General features: G+C 46.4%; 1 protein-coding gene across 6 annotated transcripts in view; it reads right to left on the bottom strand.

Annotated features, from left to right (window-relative positions):
• Positions 1-832: 832 nt before the first annotated feature.
• Positions 833-20079, bottom strand: part of BCL11A (BCL11 transcription factor A) — a 71306-nt gene continuing 52059 nt past the window's right edge. The window contains exons 3-4 of one of the 6 annotated variants that reach the window (XM_053938979.1): positions 8805-10684; positions 833-1394 (exon numbers count right to left, since the gene is read on the bottom strand). In XM_053938979.1, coding sequence (XP_053794954.1) covers positions 1293-1394; positions 8805-10684 — 1982 coding nt within the window. In that variant the 3' untranslated portion in view covers positions 833-1292. Of the gene's footprint in view, positions 1395-4991; positions 7726-8395; positions 8564-8676; positions 10685-20079 lie in introns of those variants that run through there. The other 5 variants (XM_053938975.1, XM_053938977.1, XM_053938974.1 and 2 more) reach the window with 5 other exon arrangements.

Below are 20079 nucleotides of genomic sequence, written 5' to 3'. Positions count from 1 at the left end.
CACTAAGCCAATCAATCCACTGGCCCTTTCCCCATGACTTGGCTCCATCCCGCTGATCCCGGCAGCCCGGCATGGCCAGCCAGCCACTCCACTCACTACCCAGCTGGCTTCTTTCACCAAATAAGGTCCATTCTCACTCATCAGCAGAGGCATGAGCAGCTACAGCCTATCAGTCCCATCAGAGACGGCACAAAGCTCACACATAACCCATCTTCTGTTCAGCAAAGTGCCTGGGCCCCGAACCAGGAGACTCCTTCGGTGGGTGCTCAGTGCCGAGCAAGGGACACGTGTCGCTGGCCAGCCCCTGGTGGAAAGTCTGGGAAACACCGGGACAACAGCCTGGCAGCAGCAGCTCCCCCAGCTCAGGGCAGGACTCTGCATCCCCTGGTCTGACAGTGTCTCCACAGCACCACTATCCCTCCTCCTGAAACCTGTGCTGGCCTCACTTCTCCTCGCATGGACACGAGCAAACATCACGAAGCCCAGCAGCCCCAAAAGTACACAGTTCAACAGCAGAAATGCAACACGACAGCTGGCATTCACCAAGGACGATGCAGGAGAGCTGGGAAACCGCCCCCTTTCAGCATCACAAGAGGCGGCTCAGCAGTGCTCGGGGTGCCCGGCCCTAAGCCCAACTCCTGGCCTAGCTCTGCAGGAAAGGTCTGTCCTGTCCGCCGGGGCCAGGCAGCCCCTCATGCCAACACCATCCCCGCTGAAAACCCAGCACTGGCTTTTCTGCAGCCGGTACAGGAACACAAAGTCACACCAGCCGTCTGGCCCTTGTTAGCATTAAAAATTAAAGACAGAGCAAACAAAACCTAAAGCTCCAACATTTATTATGGCAATTTCCCACCCACCCACAGACCTACACCGTGTTTTGCTTTATTTTTAATTCATCACATCAGATGTGCATCCCGAGGAATGGCACGTTGAGGGGATAACCAACAGGCCGGGCTGTCCATGAGAGTAAGACAGTCTTTTCCATGGGGAAAGGAGCCATCATTAAGCCCTTGACCTTGGTGGGTGGGTTGTTTTTGTTGGTTTGTTTTTAGAAAATGAAAAAAAGAAACCAATGAACAAAAAAAAGAAAAACCAAAAAACCAAAAAAACCAACCCCAAAGAAGTGTTGTACTCTATTACAAAATATAAATACGATAGTCTTGCAGGCAGGAGGAGCCCGGGGAGCGCTGCTGTCGGCGGGTGACTCCTCAGGCTCTCCCGGGAATGCGGCGAGCCATCAGGATAGAGGCCACCTCCGGACGCTGAGATGCCACCAGCCGCTCGCCCCAGCTTCACCTCCTTTCAGAATTTAAGTGCTCTTGAACTTCCATCCGAAAACTGCCAGACATCCGGGGTTCCCTGGGCGCTGCGCCAGCTGGGGGGGTACGCCGAACCTACAGAGAGCATGGGGACAGAGGAGAGAACAGGTGTGACATGGCTCACGGTGTGAGTCATTCCCTTATACTACTTCTCTTTTTGTCTCTTTTCTGTCTCTAACAACTAGGACACCCAACTGCTACAAAAGGATATGGCAGGACAGAGCCCTTCCTCTCTCAGGCCACACTCCTGCATCCAGCATCCTCGGCACCACGCAGGAACCACAGGGATCATTTAGGAATAAAAACCTCTGGGCTTTACTGGGCAGGGACCAAGCCAGCCTGTCTTGCAAACTTCCTCCTACTCTTTCCCAAACATTCATAGGCTTCTCTGAGGTGCTGAAGGGCCTTCTAAAAGCCATTGGAACTGTTAACACAGCACACGGCGGGTGGTTCACGGAGGGCTTTTCCCAGCTCCCAGCACAGTGGATATCATGTGGCATGGACATGCACACTGCAGCAGCAAAGCTCCAGCTGCACAGCTCCAGCCCACACCCAGCAAAGCCATCCACTGCAGCAACATGGGATGGGGCACTGGAAAGCAACCATTCCCAGCTCCCAGCCCCTGCTCTAGGCCGATCACCAAGCACTGCGCTGCCCCCACAACAGGCTAAGGGCTACACTGGTGGCAAGGCCTGCACATCATCAACACATTCCTCAAAATCCACCTCAGCCACCCGATGGGGAGCTGGTTTCTATGGAATTTACTTCATTAATACCTAAAAGAGTGGTTAAAGGGCTACTACATGCGAGCTGCCATCAGGACTTAGTAAGCAGCTCCTTCCTAGGCCAGCTCTTCAGTGGATGTTAACTGGAGCATCTCCTCTGAAGTCAAGAGCGCCATGCCCCGTTTCCCTCCATGGAGGGCTAGTTGCTGCTCCTGTCTGAGCCCAACAGTTTCCAGGCTAATGTTAAAGCTGGCTGAGACTTCCAAGGCGGCCAAGAGCACCACAGCCATCCCGGCCACTAGCACACCACCACTGCAAAGCTGTGGGGCACAAAACCTTAGGGCTCCCCCACATCTCCTGTCCCTCCTGCATCCCTGTGACTTGTTGGAAACCAGCAGCCAAGCATCTGGGCTCGAGGAGAAGCATCTCTTCAGCAGCTCTGGCAAAGAGCCCTCCGGGCAGTATCACTCTCTCCTAGTCAATACTACAATTTGTCCATGCATCCGCCAGAAGTGGGTTTCAACCTTTATTGGAGGAGAAAAAAGAAGGAGGGATCTAAGAGAGCAGCTGGTATCATTTTTCTGTTGGATACAAACTCAACACTTAGATAAACCCCAAAACTGCATCTCATCAGATATGCCACAGCCTCCTGAATGTCAAGCAAAGACATGGTATCGCTTATGCCTGTATTATCTCAGCCCTTGGAAACATAATAATATGAAACATCTGTAGTCTAAATTCTGGATACTGTTTCAGCGTCTTCATTACAATAATCACTCAATTTGGAGGAGATTAGACACTAAAGGATCTATGCCATAAACCCATGTTCCCCCTCAAAAGTTGACAGGGCTTGAGATTTTAACGATAGATGCTGTTACCCAAATATCACTTATTCCTAAAGACATCTTTTTGCACAGAAACAGGAACGTTTCTGGGGAGCGCAGGTCACGCATGCACGGGATGCCAAAGCAGCTCATGGTGTGGCCTGGGACATCCATGCCTCAACCCAACAAACTTCAGTGGGTTCATCACACCACTAACTTACTGCCCCTGGCAGAAAAACACCACACTCAGGAACATCTACTTTGGTGTGGGGGTGACAGCGCGTTGCCACTCCCAAGCTACGCTGTTCAGACAACTCCTCCTACAGGAGGAGCCTGCCCCTGCCCTGTGTGCCACGTGGCGCCCACTGGGCTCATTCATCTCTGGGAAACCTGGAAAATTCAGCTTTGGGAAACCTGGGAATCACACGCATTGCTGCGCCACTCGATAAAGAAGTCAATTGTTTGCTTTCCACCAGTTGATCTTGTAGCAGCACAGGTCTACCTAGTGATGCCTGTATATGGATACATGCAGATGCCTGCCTATGTGCTTTTATATACGATCATTTCCTAAGTAAACACAGTATATAGGGAAAGGTAGTGGGACGATGACCACTGTAGGACAGACCCAGGGTACAGCGCCCGCTCTGAAAGACAGCCAAGCTATGCTCAACCTTGGGCACAGCTAACCCCAGTCCTCTAGGAAACATCTCCACCATGGTCTCACAACAACCAGCAATAAAAATAGGGACAGAGAGGGAGAGACTGGACTCTCTACAGGTATTTCGTGGCTCAGGATCAAAAGATGTGCCATCAAGGCAGCTGCAAAGCACATCCCTGCTGACACTGGCCCTCCAGGGAACAGCCCGTGTCCATGCCTGCCACCTCGAGCTCCCCACCCTCCCCTATGCCTTGCTAGGGATCCCTCTGGCACCACTCCAGCTCCAGCCAGTGGGTGCCAGCCTGCTGAAGGGGAGCACAGCTTGAGGGGCACTGCCAGCACCTTTCCAGCCCTCCCACACTCTCATCCCACTGGCCCAGGCAACAAAATCTTCTCCTCTCCTCTTCCAGGATTAAAATGGAGCTTTACTACATTCTTTTCAAATCTCTCTTAGAAAAAAAATATTTTTTTTTCTTTAGATAGGTATTTCTGTCTTTTTTTAAAATTCCAAACCTCCCCGTTCAGAAGGTGCCGGGCAAAATACAGGCAACAAATGATGCCATCACAAGAAGACAACAAAACAACTGGAAGGTTTTACAGAAATCAAAAAAAGGAAAAGAAAAAAATAGTATTAAATCCATTACACTAGAAACAGCAAGAGACAGTATCACAGAGGTATGTGCTTTAATAAAGTAAAGAGATGCTGCAACATGCAGTATTTGTCAAACTGACAACATATACAGACCCCTAAGGGGGGACAGGGGGGACCTGAATTCCGGATTTTAGAGACAATGCACAGAAACCTGCAATTCCCACCAAAAAAAAAAAAAAAAAAAAAAAAAAAAAAAAAAAAAAAAAAAAAATCAAAGCCCGGGGAGAAAAGAAGGGAGCTCCCAGCTCCATCTGGGAGCAGAGCTGGGAGCTTTGGGCTGGGCTCAGTGTGATCCCAGAGCCACGGTAAGAGACCTTGGCCCCCCGAGAGAAATCAGCTCCTGCCTGGGCGCCTGCAGGCACCAGCGGCTGATTTCACCCCCACCCCCAAAAGCAGCGGGGGACAGGGGAGCCCCGGGAGGCTGCAGAGCTGTCGGTTTGCTCACCCCTTCTACCACAGATTTGCCAAACGGGGAGGGAAGTCCCTGCTGCAGACCGAGTGAAGGCCGGGGGTGCCTCAGGCTATTGCAGTGAGGGGGTCCCAGCTCACTCCTGATCTAGAGGGGGGAAAAATCCCAAAGCTACAGGTCCAGACTGCAAACACCTTCCACTGGCCAGATAGTGAACTCCTTAGCCCAAAAATCCTCTTCCTGGGCAGAGGGGGCTGATTTAAGGCCAAGCTGGGTGGTGGGCGCTCCCTGGGGATTGGAGCAGGCCCTCCAAAACGCCCCTGTGCAGGACCTTCCCCTACAGCCTGCTGCTGGAAGCCACCTACAGCGTGTGTCAAATGAGGACACCAGAAGCTGACACTGTGTACTTTAAGGTTTTTTTTTTATTTTTTCAATAAAGGGACAAAATGGGTGTATGAACAGGATAATGCAGACAACTGCCAAAAAAACACAGACAGTGGTTTTTCCAATAGAACTTAACAAAGACCAGAAACAAATACAATAAAAAGCCAGGTTGTAATGACCTTTGGTCATCCAAATAATAATTAAAAAAAAAATTTTAAAAAATCTAAAAAGAAGTTCCCCCCCAAAAAAAAACCCAAAGAAAAATAAAAGATCAAATTAAGTGCCTCTGTTTTGAACAGAGCACATAAGCAATAATAAATAGTGACTCCCATAGTAAAAGATAAAATTTCAAGTTACGACAAACAGCTTTCATTACAGGAATAGAAAAGGCCAATAACAAAATATTCTGCATTGCCATTTACAAAAAAGTATTGACTCAAGCGGGCTTTCTCTTTAATATGCTTTGCATATGAAATTCTTTCCAATCTAAATATAAAGCACCATTTAGTTTTTGGCAATGAAAAAAACTGCAAAACGGTTTTTTCTTTTCTTTTTTTTTTCTTTTTTTTTTTAGCTTTTTTTTCTTTTCTTTTCTTTTCTTTTCTTTTCTTTTCTTTTCTTTTCTTTTCTTTTCTTTTCTTTTCTTTTCTTTCTTTTACTGCATATGAAGTTAAGATGCTGGAATGTCGGGTGATAGAAGGAAAGGGACATAAAGCACACTACATAACAAACCAACGTTATTAGCTTGCAGTACTGCATACAGTATGGCAGCAGGAAAAAAGAACGAAAAAAGATATGTACACCCCTCTGTGACGGCCAGCAGTGTGACATCAGAACAGGCTTCCCCCAAAGGGCCATTATATGGCCTCGGATCCGTACAATGTCACACCTTTTTTGTCTTTTTGTCTTTTTTCTTTTTTTTTGAAACATACAAATAATTTGCACTATATTATCCTGCCAAATTAAAAAAATATACTGTGGCAGCCTGTGGTTTTTTTTTTCCACTACCAAAAAAGGTACATCGATACCTTTTGAGAGAACAAGCAACAGTTAAAAATACAAGCTTCAATATAAATACTATAGTGCCTACACTAGATGAACATTTAATTCAAATACCATTCTAGAAATACAGAAAAAAGAGACCATAAATGTGTTTTAGCATAGGAATCAACATGAGTGTGCATTTTCCTATATTTAAGTATTATATAATCTTAAAACCTTTCCCCAATGCATGTTTTTATACAACCTGAAGAGCTGTGTATATCCAAGGCATAGAATTTCCACTATCATTTTAAAATGAGTAACGAGTCTTGTACACCACCAAGACAATGAACCCTAAAATACAGTTTCCCCCTAAACATAATGAAGTGTTGTGGTTTTTTTTCTTTTTCTTCCTTAAAAAATTTTTCTTAACATTTATATTTAAAAAAAGGTTTTGTGGCGTTTGTTTTTTTAAAATCCTTTTTTTTGTACAAAAAAAAAAAAAAATCCTTGCACTGTAGGAGTGAAAGCAATCATTCATTTTATGTGAGTGGAGAGTCTGTTTCCATTCACAGCGCTGTAATGTCGCGTCCGAGAAGATAAGCTCATTAGTCAAGTATATGGCTGGCAAAGTTTGTGGGGTTTTGTGGGTTTGTGGGTTGTTTTTTTTTTTTTTTATGCTCATCAATGTGTGTTGAATTTTCTTTTTTTCATTTTTTTTTTCTTTTCAGCTTTCTTGCAACTTTTCCCTTAAAGTATAGACCTGTAAACTGGGAAAATTGTACAGTGCACTTAATTGTCCTATCTGAGCAGTCTTATTTTATACTCAACCTCTGTACCTTTGATTAAAGAAAAGATACAGACATCACAGGCAGAGTCAAGTGCTATTTGAACACCATCAGGGCAGGTGCTAGCTTAGGAATAAAACAAGGAATCCTCTTCCACGTCAACACAAATAGCACACAGAGGATGGGAGAAAAAAAAATTAAGGACAACTTTTAGGGAGCACAAACAGATACTGCTACTCTTTTGCCTTTTTTCTTCCTTTTTCTTTTTTTTTTTAATTTCCTGTTACTTCTTCCAAAGCATCACATTAAAGGCAAGTCTTAAAAGAGTTCATAGTTAATCACCACTGTGTTGATATTAGCTTATACACCTGTTCTAGTTTTAAATGGCAAACAGTACCACACTGTGCTAATAAATCACAATTTATTTATTATTTTGCTCCTCTATCTGTTACACTCGGTAAAATATTATTGCCAGTCTTTATTTTATTTTTTTATACGGTATACACGAGGTCTTAAAGTTTATAATTTGATTGTCAGCTTGACAACCAAGTGGCTGGATTTATTTGTTTTGGTGCCAGAATCAATAAAAGATATTATTACAAGTAAATATCTTCATAAAACGGATTTCCTTTATTGTGTGTTTAATGGTGTTGAAGGGCCTCTGTGTGTTTCACATTCTATTTAATCATTGATGGGGAGGGGGAATAAAAGTCTGGGGCAGGGTGGGTGGGAGGAAGGTTCTACATCTCGTTTTAAGCTCTCTCCACGAGCCAAGCAGGTTTTTAGACTGGTATGATCAGTTTTTTAAAAATAATAGTAATAATAATTAATAATAACAATAAAAGGTAGAGGAGAATGATGATTAACTAGGACTGAGCGGGTCACTTCTTTCTCTTCCTTAGTTTCCTCTTCCCTCTTCATTCCTAGGTGGCCGGTGTTGTGAAGGGCATGTGGTAGCTCCCAGCGCGGCTGAGGTGGCGACGAGCTACGTGTGGAGGTCGAGCAGAAAGGAGCCATCGGCATCAGCCGTGACAGACCCAAGGCACTACTATTATTATTATTATTATTATTATTATTATTATTACTAATAATAATGATTTGTGTGTGTGGGTGGGTGTGTTTGAAATCAAATGCTAAGAGAAATCTACCTCCTCCTGACTGGTGGCGGTTGGTTATTCCCAATTAAAGGCCTTTTTTAGTGTTCCCAATGGGAACTCTGTCTCCAATCATGGTTTTATTGGTTTAAGACAGCGATCTAGGCTAACACAATCCTTCTTCAGTGCTATCAGTCCTGTCCGCAGAGGGTCACCCACAGCGAGTTTTCCTTTGCACGTCACAAAACAAAACTGTACATGATATGTATTACAGGATGTATGCAGCATGTCGGTTTTGTTTGCTCTCGGGTTTGGTTTTGTTTCACTTTTCTTTTTTTTTTTCCTCCTCCTCCTCTCCTCTTTTTTTTTTTCTTTTCCTTTTTTTTTTTTTCCCGAATGGAACTGGAAACAGCGACGTGTTTGCTCAGCAACTAATCAGGGACAATTTAAAAACAGCCATAACATACCATACATGCTGTCTAATCCAAAAATTAAAAAAAAAAAAAGAAATAAAAAAAATAAAATCAACAAAAACAAAAAAAAAAAAAACAACCCAAAAAAAAACCCAACATACACAACATGTAAATTATTGCACAAGAGAAAGGCTCAAAGTTTGCGTAAAATGCAATAGTATTGCCCCGATACAGATCATGCATTCAAACGGTGAGAACAAAAAGAAAATAAACAGGGTGTGCTGGTGACAAGCACTTTTCAAATATCCTTAGCTTCCATGACTTCCATCACAAGGGACTAGAAAATCTCTACGGGGATGCAGGGTGGGGGGGTGGGCAGTGTGGATGGGGGGGTGGGGGGGGGGGGTAGGGGGGGGTTTACGAATATACCTCTATTCAGTTTTTATCTCGTTATTCAAGACTCGATCACTGTGCCATTTTTTCATGTGTTTCTCCAGGGTACTGTACACGCTAAAAGGCATCTTACAAATCTCGCATTTGTAAACGTCCTTTCCCACCTGCCCGTGTGTTTTCATGTGCCGGGTGAGCTTGCTACTCTGGGCGCAGGCGTAGTTGCAAAGCTCACACTTATACGGCCTCTCGCCCGTGTGGCTCCGTCTGTGGACGGTGAGATTACTACAGTTCTTGAAGACCTTCCCACAGTACTCACAAGTGTCGCTGCGTCTGCCCTCTTTTGAGCTGGGCCTGCCAGGGCCCGGGCCACTAATATGGGGGGTGCTCCCTCCGCTTCCCGTGCCGCTGCGGCCTGAGATCCCTCCGTCCAGCTCGCCCGGCGGCGTGGAGAAGCGCAGGCTGCCGTTCTCCGAGGAGTGCTCAGAGGAGGAGGCAAAGGGCGATTGTCGGGAGTCGCCGAAGCTGAGGAAGGGGTCCTTCAGCTGCCGGGAGGCGGCATAGCCCGCCAGCCACTGGGAGTAAACGTTCTCGGTGTTGGGCATGGCGGCGGCCGGCAGGTCGAACTCCTTCTCCAGCTTGATGCGTTTGGAGAAGGGGCTCAGGGAGCTGGGGCTACCCAGCAGCAGCTTTTTGGACAGGCCTCCTGAGGCAGACTCCCCCGGGGAGCAGCCCCGGCCGTTGACGGCCCCCTCGTCGATACGGTCGGACTCACCGGCCACTGAGTCTTCGTCGCAAGTGTCCCTGTGCACCTCGGGCTCGGGGAGGTGGCCCCGCTTGTGTTTTTCCCCCAGGACCTGGTGGAAGGCCTCACTGAAGTGCTGCATGGAGCTCAAGACCATGCCCTGCATGACATCTGGCATCGCCCGGCCCTCCTCGCCAGCCCGCGAGTTGTTCTCGTGGTGACGGGCCGCCTCAAGGCTCATCCCGAAGCCATAGTCCGGCCTGTCGCTCTCGTTCAAGTCCTCCTCCTCTTCCTCCTCCTCCTCCTCCTCTTCCTCCTCCTCCTCCTCCTCTTCCTCATCCCCATTCTCAGGGATCATGTTGGGGTCATTCTCGCTCTTGAACTTGGCCACCACGGACTTGAGGGCGCTGCTGGCGCTGCCCACCAGGTCGCTGGTGCCCGGCTCAGGGGAGCTGGCGGTGGAGAGCCCATCGTCTGACTTCACTGTCATGGGGGAGGACTTGTGCATGTGGGTCTTCATGTGGCGCTTCAGCTTGCTGGCCTGTGTACAGGCGTGGTCGCAGAGGTTGCACTTGTAGGGCTTCTCCCCCGTGTGGCTCCGGCGGTGGACCACCAGGTTGCTCTGAAACTTGAAGGTCTTCCCACAGAACTCGCAGGACTTGGACTTCATGGGGGGCTGGGAGGGAGGAGGAGCAGATTGCAGAGGAGGGAGGGGTGGCGTGGCCAAGAATGGGGGCTTGCTGCCAGGCTGGAAGGGCTGCAGCAACCTTTGCATAGGGCTGGGCCGGCTTGGGGATAAGGGTGGGCTGGAGGTGTTGCCGGCCAGCTCCCGCAGCCTCCGGGAGAAATCCATAGCGGGGGGCTCCATCGCCATGGGGTTCAGTCGCAGCACCCTGTCAAAGGCACTAGGGTGATGGGTGGCCAGAGCCATTTCTTCCGCACCCAGGCGCTCAATGCGATGCGGATCCAAATGGTGCCTCGGGGGAGGGCTAAAGAGGGGCGGCGTGGGTGGGAAACGCCCTTCTCCCAGCCCCGATGCCTCCCTCGAGACCGAGCCGGGTATTCTGAGCAGGTTAAAAGGGTTATTGTCTGCAATGTGAATCCCATGGAGAGGTGGCTGGGAAGGGCACTCTGCACCTAGTCCTGTTGGGATACCAACCCGTGGCGTCAGGGGGCTGCCGTGCTCGCTTTCTAGGTAGATCCGTAAGCCGTGTGTGTTCTGTGCGTGCTGCAAGAGGAACCAGGCGCTGTTGAAAGGCTGTTTACAAGTCGTACACGTGTAGCTGCTGGGCTCATCTTTACCTGCAAAATAACACAACAAGCAGCGTCAATCTCTGGCCGTCTAGCAGCGGGCGAGCACTCACCTCCCCGCCTAACCTCCTCTTCTCCTCTGGGACACTCAGCTGGGAGCTGGGCAAGGAACATCCCAGCTGAGGGACAGGCAGGGGACATGAATGGGAAGAGGTGAGGGGCACAACGGGGAGATCCAAACCTACACCAAGCACATCCACCTTCTCCCACCATGCCCAGCTCTGAGTTCAAATCTGAACCATGTTGGGTAACCATAGAATAAAACAGGCCAAGAAAAGCAAGAGATGTTAAAGTCAATCAATGCCAGCTCCAACTCAGCTGACTTTATGCCACAAGAGGCTGCATGCATTTAGAGTATTCGTAAATAAATATGTAAATAAATATATAAATAGATAAATAAATACAAAATAAAGAAATCCCTTTCTGAAAAGCACTCCACACAGATCAGTTCAAAGCATCACAACTGCCAGCAAGCTGGGCATCAACACATTTTAAGTCTCCTCCTTATTTTGAGACTAACAATGTGTACAAAATTAAGAATCAACTTCTGCTCCTTAGCAGAGATTTACCTCTGGGGAAAGGAAAGAAATAAAAATAAAAAGGGAATGGGGGGGGGGGGGGGGGGGGGGAGGAAATTGAGCACGGGACAGGGAAAAGGGGAAGACAGAGAGAGCAGCAGTTCCACCAGGGAAAGAGCTGGAGGCCAGCCAGGAGGCCTGGCCGAGTGCCCTACCAGAGCCGCATTATTTCTCTCGCGCTGAAAAGAGGCTGAGGATGGTAAATGCCACTTTGGCAAGTAGTGAGCTAACTCTATTTCATGATAATTTATTTTTGGAGATAACACGGACATTATAAAAGAGCAACCAACTAATAAATATCTAAACAAAAAGCCAGCTAATAATGACAGCAGAAAGCAGCCCATTCTAATATATGGCAAAACAAGTGGGATGAATAACTTTTTGAGGGCTGCCTGCAAGGGAAGAGTGGTGTGAGATATGGTGAATGTGAGGGTGCCTTTATTGATTACTGGGATTTTGCGAATAATTCACTTCCACCCCCATATAGATGCTTTTTGCTAAATGCTGGTAAACCAAAGCTGGAGCTAAAAGAAGGATATAAATTCATTTCCAGCCTTGTTCAGCAGTTCTCACAGAGCTGCTGTTTAGTGATATTTTAACAAATAAAAATAACGTTGAGGTTAGCTGAGAGATAAACCAGGAGCCTTCCAAGGGCATCAGCACTTGGGGTGGTACCGGCCTTCACCACATATTCCTGCCCTGACTCAACATTTACATCTCAAGGAATCTGTTCCTTAGGCATCTCTCTTGGATAAACAGGCTGCACTGAAAGTTGCCCTCGTTAGGTTTCCCCTATTTGCCTAATACAAAGAAACAGAAGATTAAAAAAAAAAGAACAAATAAGACAAATTAGGAAAGGGAACATCACTTTATCTGCACCCATCTTTTTTCCCATCTCACGGGGACAAGGGGAGGAAAAGTGGGCATTTTCCTCCGCAGTGATCTCGGGATACAGGACAGAACCAGGCATCTTTAAAGTCCCTTTCAACCCAAACCATTCTGTGATCCTGAGATCCAGCACTAGCTGTACTGCTCCATCCCAGCTTCCCTCCCTGCCTCCCAGCTCTGCTACTATTCTATGTTTGGCCTGAGAAGCTGAATCAGGCAAGCAAAGCACCTCAATCATCTACAGTAGCCATTTAACACTTTAATAACTTTAAAAGCCCTTGGAATAATATTTAATGTTTCACTCTGAAGCCTGCGTTGGAATAAAATGCACTGTTGTGTTTAGTATGTGCCAGACATTTCAGCACAGATAAATACTTAAATCTGCTGAAATTAGAGTGAAATTCAATTGGACTTTCACATTCCTATGCTCATTTGTGAGCTTGGGGGGAAAAAAAAAAAATCTTGCTTCATCATCATATTGAAATGGACATTTTCAACACCACGGTAGGAGCCAACAACGAAACACTACCTTATAGATCAGGTCAGAGAAAATAGCATTTTATCTTATAATGAGGCTACAACATAGAGCGTTTGCTACCACATTTTAGTATTCCCATCAACTAGATATTCTAGATCATAAGGGCAGCTCGTGTAATCATAATGTCAATGAGAAGGGCTGTTACGACTGAGACTAAAGATTACATGGAAAAAGCTGCTTTGAAACTGGTAATTATTACCAGTCCACTAATAGCAAATGATGCATTACAGTTTCACCGTATAATCTGTATTTCACTCAGCTCCTGCCAGTGCAGCCTTATTATATTACAGTGCTCACAAATTCTAAATTCCTACGCTACAGTCATCAATAAATGTGTTACTTGCCATAATTTGCAAAATTACTTTGTTCATAAAATCTTCAACTGTTATAAAGACTGGAATTGATTTCCTGCGTGGCAAAATTAGGGCTACATTGACTTAGTGGAGTGTAAAATGTAAGATTATTCTTCATGTGCTTGCCTGAAAAACAAGTTTTCAATTCACTGTCCATGTTTGGTAATCAAGATAATAATTTACAATTAAAATCATGTTTATGTACAAAACTTCCCTAAACAACCCACCATTTTCAAGGGAGCAATGTAAAACCAGGGAAAAAAACAACGGAGCGAAATAGTTAAATCCACCAGTCATTTGTCTCCACCTCCTGCTCTGAAGAGACATGATTTCTAATTTGTCTATTAGTGCTTGATTAATTATGAAGGCTATTGACTGACCATATCACCACCTAGAGATACGTTCCAGTCTGATGCAGCCTTGCCAAACTGCAAAAATCATGGCACTAATCCACAGCAACAAGATGGGCCCTTAGACTGCTGCAGCAATCCCTGGGTTTGAAAGGGACTTGCCCTCCCTTGCTCCCATCCCATCACCACCATGGGCTTTTTGGGACACCATTTGGTTCTCCTCAAGAGTCAGACACAAAGGCCATATCCACTGATGTCTCCTTACTGTGTGGGCCAGGTCCAGTGTTCACACAGCTTTCCCAGTTAACACATCTGGGCATGACCATGGGCAAGCGAGGTGGGTCTCACAGCAGGGAGATGCAGAAGCTGGTGCTGGCCAAGGACAGAGCTGGAGAAGGTCCCATAGGGTTTTTTGTGCCTCACCATCCACCAGGACAATCTGATGGGGCTTGTCATCCATTGTGATGCCACTGGGACTTCCAGCTGATTTCCAAGAGTCAGGAGTTACTGCTGAACCAGCCCTGGGCCACCAGTAGTGTGGCTGGAGCTCACATCCTGGGGCTGGAGCTCACATCCTTGGCTACTTCTAAATTCAGGAATTTGAGGCTGAAAGGGACCCGCAGTTCTCACCCTCTGACCCTCCCTGCAGTAAAAGTCACTCTGTGACCAACACAATGTCTTTCAGTAAAGTACGACCCCCTCCAGCCCCGCAAAGCATAGGGCAGAGCACAAAATCCTAGTGAAATCTATTCAAACCAGCTCAGGGGACAGGGAGAGCACCCGCTGCTTGCCACCACAGTCAGTTCCCAAAGCTAACCACACTCACAGACAGGTATTGGGATCCACCTGAATGTCTCTAGCTCTAACCTGTACCTGTTCTCTTTATATTTTGAGGTTTTTTGTGCTTGAAACACTGAAAAGCTCTTGGTACACAATGGGCTCCTCACACACACCAAGGTGTTCTTCATGAAATTGAGGCACACTTCAAAATCCAGTTATTCTTCTGTCCTGAGGCCACCCCTCCACTACCCAAGGACCAGCCTAGCCCTTCTCATCCTGGCATCATGCTGGGAAGGACCTGATTTTCCTCTCAGCTTCCCACACGGCTGATACCTTCCAGGGTACTGCACCCAACTCTGCAAGCACGGCCCAGATTCCACCCTTCCAGCCAAGGGCCACATGAAGTTGGACCAGATGTCTTCTCAACACGTCCTTCCTTTCCAGACCAGCCCATTAACCTGCCCCTCTTGCTCTGCACCTGCTTTTGCTTTATGCACAATGCCAATCAACCAGAACTGCATATTCATTTCCAAATCCCCAGCAAAGCTCTAAGCACCACTGAGGCCTCCACCAGCACCTGCTGAGCTCTCCAGCTATAGCCCCACATCCCCTAATCTGTTGGCCAGCTCTGCATCACCTGTGCCAGCAGTACCACCCAGTGCTCCATCTTCCCATACTCAATGTCACAGTGCTGTGCAGTCTATTTCATCTACATTTATCAACCAAAGTTGTCATCTAGAAGAATGAAATTGGGTTTATTTGACAAGATCCATATTCCATAAATCTAGGCTGAGCAGCACGAATTATAGTTCTATCCTTTAATTCTTTATCAATTGAATCTTATGTTGGTTCTTCAGTTATTTTGCCCAGAAGAGATAAGCAAAGTGTTGCCAACTCTCCCATGTTACCCTGACCAGCTCTTGACAGCATTTTCCCAGTTTATAAGCTTCCTTAAAACCAGCATCACATGCTAACTCTTCAGGGCTCCTTGGGTGCAACTTTTCAGGGCCTTTTTATTTAAAAATATTTCTCTCCATTGAAGGAGAAATATTTTTTTCTCTCTGCTCGTATCCTCCCTGGCTACCAATGAGCGAGAAAAAAACATCATCACCCACCCTATGATACAGAAACATAACACGGCTGCTCTCCAGGTCTACAGCAGAAATATTTATCAAAAATTTCTACCTTACTGCTTCTCCCATTTAACCCTTCCTTCTTCTCCACAATCCTGAGAATCTCTCTCTCTCCTCCTCTCCCCACTGGTGCCAGGCACAAGTTTTCCTCAGCATCTCCAGCTCTCCTGACCCATTCTCTACCCGCCATGGTTTCTCACTGTGATTGATTCCTATCCATTTTCCATTTTTTTTAATTGTTGTATATTGATTTTTCTAATATCTAATTGCTGTTCTCATCTCACCACTGAAGCGAGTGAAGTGGGTTTTGGACTGGGGCCAAAGTTGCCCTCTCCTTCCTGGACAGCTCATCAACTCTTTACAAATAGCTTCCAATTACCATTCACATTTTTGTGTGTACATTTTTACTCCCAGTCAATTTTACTGCTCATTTTTTTCCTACTTTGGAAATTACCCCTGTAGGAGAATTACACGGTGATACCATGACCCAAATACAAACCTGGGGCCAAGATGACACCTGACTGGCCTCACTCAGTGAAGCATCAACCACCATTACATTTTTATTCCTTCTCTACATCCTGGATGGCAAAAGACAAGTGATGAAGCACAGCATTTCACTACAGCACAAATGTCCAGTGTTTCTCAAGTTATTGGCTCCTGCTTTAAAAAAAAAAAAAAAAAAGCAGCAGAACAGCTCTTGCCTGCCATGCCCCCAGAAGTGACTTAACCAGTGACACACGAGTGACAGATTTAGCTTCTGATCCACGAAATGTTAACAAATGAGTGGGATGGATATTGGCATTTGAGTGCCTTTAAGGGCAGTTGGCACAATTACTCAGTAAAATATGAAGAGATGGCTGCTTTCAGCATTAAGGGGCTTTTTTTATATTAAGGAAAAGCTGGTGCTTCTGTACTGTGCTCACAGATACACCCGGCGTGCTCCGAGAGTCCGAGCTGGAGCAAGCCAGCACCTCCAGGCACAATAGAACTGGCTCAGAGCAAGAACCACAGCCATCTCCACAGCCACCAGCAGCAAAGCCAGACAAGATGCCGGGGAGAAGACCAGCTGGGAGGAGAAGCTGTCAGCTAGATGCCACTGCTGGGAGGGGAAAAAAAAAAAAAAATTTAAAAGCCTTTCTGAAGCTAGGCATGCAAGTTCAGGCATTGCCAAGTGAGTAATGGAATAATCTGCATGCATGTGCCAGTGTGCTTTGGAAGAACTTCCTTAGTTTCTCAAAAGTCAGGGCTGGATCCAGGAAAGCTGCTTGCTGGACACAGCACACGCAGCATCCTCTGGGTGCACCTAACCAGGCCAATGGCACAGGATGCTGTTTGGGAAAGAAGCCCCTGCTTAAGGAGCAGGATATTAAACACAAGGTGTGTTTACCCCAGGGAGCTGCACACAAACACAGAGCATTAGAGGCACCCCAGTTTTCCCAGTGTTTTCCCAAAAAAACTTTAAGCAGTGGGTGCACAAGTGCCAATGGTGTACGCAAGGATTTCATTCACAGCTGCAGATTTGCTTCCTCTCCCCGTGCCAGAGAAATCTCCAAGCAGACCTGGATGTGGCCCTCGCTGCCTGGACAGCCCAGCCCTTGCTCTCCACAGCATCCCTCCACAGACCAGCACCACAAGCCCTGGTGGCTTTGCTCCTGTGTTCTCCCTCACCTTCCCAAGACACCTGCACATGTAAGCAAAGCCAAGGCTACCTGCATCTATAGGGCACATAAACACCTTCCCCTACCAAACAGCAAGGACAGAAGTTAAAGCACGCCCCTCTCTTCTACTTGTCACCAAACAAGTGTGGGAGGAACAGCCTGAGCCAAACCCAGGAACTTCTTTATTCAGCTTTAATGTCAACTGACTGCTTGATTTTTGGACTGATAAATTTGGAGTTGTTATGGTATTTAAAGGGGGGAAGGAAAAAAAATTGAATTAATTGTTACCACTTGTACTTGATTCAGTTCTCCATCTGGCTTGTCAAATATTTCTTTTTTTAATTTTTTTTTCCTCCTCTCTCTCTCTCTTTTGGAAATCCACACTGTTGAAATGCCTTTCAACTGCAAACTAGTGAGGTGAAACAGTTGGGAGACAGGAAGTGTCGTGGGGTGGGAGATAAGCGAGTCCTGCTCTATTCCTGCAGCAGCCACTTCTTCCTCAGTAGAAGGAAGGCTGCTTTGGTGTGACCCACCTTTTCCTGGTAGCATCAGTTCACAAGGGAAAACTGTAACTGTCCAAATGTATTTTTTTCCTTCTTGCACTAATTCTTCTTCCTGATCCTCTGGATTGCAAAAGGTGTGTGATTAACCTGGTCCGTCATTAACCAGTCCTAAGTAGCTGTTGGCACTGGGAGCATCAGCACTGTCACTGGTGCTCTTATAATAATTGGAATAATACTAAATAACAGCAGTAGCTGCATTTGTGTACAACAGGGTACTACTTCCTCTCTAACCTTTTCTCTTTATCATGAGAGGAACCAGATTCAGAAACACTGAAAAAGGAAAATATCCCCAAAAATCTGAAGGAAGTGATGTAGTATTGCTTGTAAAACAGGAAATATCATGGCTATTCTGCCTTTGCAAATGAAATTCTACAAAGCGAGTCCACGCTGTTTATGCAAAGGCCTGGTGGAGAGGCTTGGCACCATCTTAGTCATGAAAAAGTCAAAAATTCAGAAGAAATTTTGCTTTGCAGGACTCTCAGTGCCCCATATGCCATCTCTACCAGATTTTCTTTATGGTAATTCATTGATAAAAGGTATTCCTGAAATTTATATTCAATACTGAGACTGATATATGAATATTGATATTTATATTCTTGAAAATAATTATTCTGCCTGCAAATTCAGACTTTCTGAAATCATATTAATAAAACTGGGAAAACCCAAGTATGAGTAACACCATGTTTTCATTACACCTCCTTTTGAAAACCCTCTTTAAGGAAGAACCAGGCCAAAACATTAATGCCATGACTCCTCAAACTTCAAAAAGAAACCCAAGCCCCAGCAATAATAAAACAGCAGCTGGCATTGCTTTGCCAGTCAAAGATTTAGACTGGAGTTAGGAACTCCAAGAATTCCCCATTTTCTCTCAAAGCCAGACTTTCTTTGGGTTTTACAGCAGTGCTCAAGTTTCCACATAGCAGAAGTTTTTTGGGCCTGAGGAAAGAGCGGGTGGGAAGGAGTGGGACCAGGGAGACCAGTTCCTGCCTGGAGAAGAAATGGGTATTTCATGGGTAACCAATTTGGTTGTAGCATCAACATTACTCATTCTTCTTACCAGAACCAAAGTCCACACACTTAGATTCCCACCCCAAAAAATGTTGTTCATTAGCAACAAGCAACAAAACACATGGTTTGTCAGAGCCTCAATGGGGTGCTGGGGTCCCATGGTCTGACTTCAGCGTCTGTCACCATTTTCAAGGCAATGACGATTTGGCCACCGAGAAAACCTGCTTCAAGCTCCAACTTGGCAAGTAAGGTATCAGCCTGTGACTGATTTTGTGCTTTTTTAAAACCTAAGGGGGGGTGGAAATCTGTCATGCCTTGATTAGCGAGGAACAGAAGAAACCTGTCATGGGAAAACAATGCTGTGCTTGAAATTCAGCTTTGAGTTTTAGAAGAAAGCCCTCAAGCAAAGATGACCTGGTCACATGCACACATGCACCCTATACAACAATGCTATGGGGTGGAGAAAGAGAGGCAATGCAGACCTCAGCACCATGTGAACCTCCAGTAACTACAAACACCAGTGCTGGGACCTAAAGGGTGAAGTGTTTTCAGCCAGCAGGAGGAACTCTCCACCGATACCATCACACATCTCTAAAAACATCCTTAGTGAAGTAACCAACATCCTAGATGCCATTCCTGGCAGTGTTCAAGGCCTGGTTAGATGGGCATTGAGCAACCTGCTCTAGTGGAAAGTGATTCTGCCCATGGCAGAGGGGTTGGAACTGGATAGTCTTTAAGGTCCCTTCAACCCAAACCATCCTGTGTTTCTGTGATGCACAATATTCCCCACATGCCTGTCCCTGACTGCCCAAGCACAGGCATAGGGATTGTAAAAGATTTAAACAGGAGTGGCATCACTTGAGTGACACCTGCTAAATGAGCTCCTCTGGACTTACCTGGCACCAGGTGCGTCCCCTGCTGGAAGGTCCAACTAGACCCACAAAGGACTAAGCCTCGTCTAAGCCCTGCCACAAAAAGGGCATCAAAGCCTCACCTGATTATCTAGCAAACAGTACCTGGCTCCAACAGTCCGTAATTATGCATTTACCCAGTGGCTGCTGGGGACAATCAAGTCAATAATTCACTTTTTAAATGCAGTGTTGTAATTATACAGCTACAAAGAGCTTCCAAATCGTTCCATCCACTCACACCTACACAATGAATTGTTCCCCTTTCTACTGTTTTCTCCCTGGCCAGCAGCATCCAAAGGAAAGGCAGAGCACACTTCAAAAAGTTTCTTGCAAAGGAGGGGAAGGAGATGCTCTAGCACAACATCTCAGGTCACCCCTCTTGGTGTAGGGCAGGGAGTGCTTCTCCCTGTCTGTATTGTGGTTTTGGCACCGCTCAGTTGTGCAGCCAGCACCCAGCACAGGCCAGGGTGAGTGGTGGATGTTGCCCTGCAATGCACATTGTGCACTCAGTATCTCTTACACACAGAGACTCCCAGACCAACGCCAGGACGCTGCTTTCCCGGGAAGAGCGCTAATGCCTGCTGACCTGATTAGTGCTGCAGGACCTTGCTGGAGGCTGCGGTGGC

The sequence above is a fragment of the Vidua chalybeata genome, chromosome 3 (assembly GCF_026979565.1).
Source record: "Vidua chalybeata isolate OUT-0048 chromosome 3, bVidCha1 merged haplotype, whole genome shotgun sequence".
Classification (NCBI taxonomy): domain Eukaryota; kingdom Metazoa; phylum Chordata; class Aves; order Passeriformes; family Viduidae; genus Vidua; species Vidua chalybeata.
This window is presented reverse-complemented; position numbering and strand designations above follow the sequence as displayed.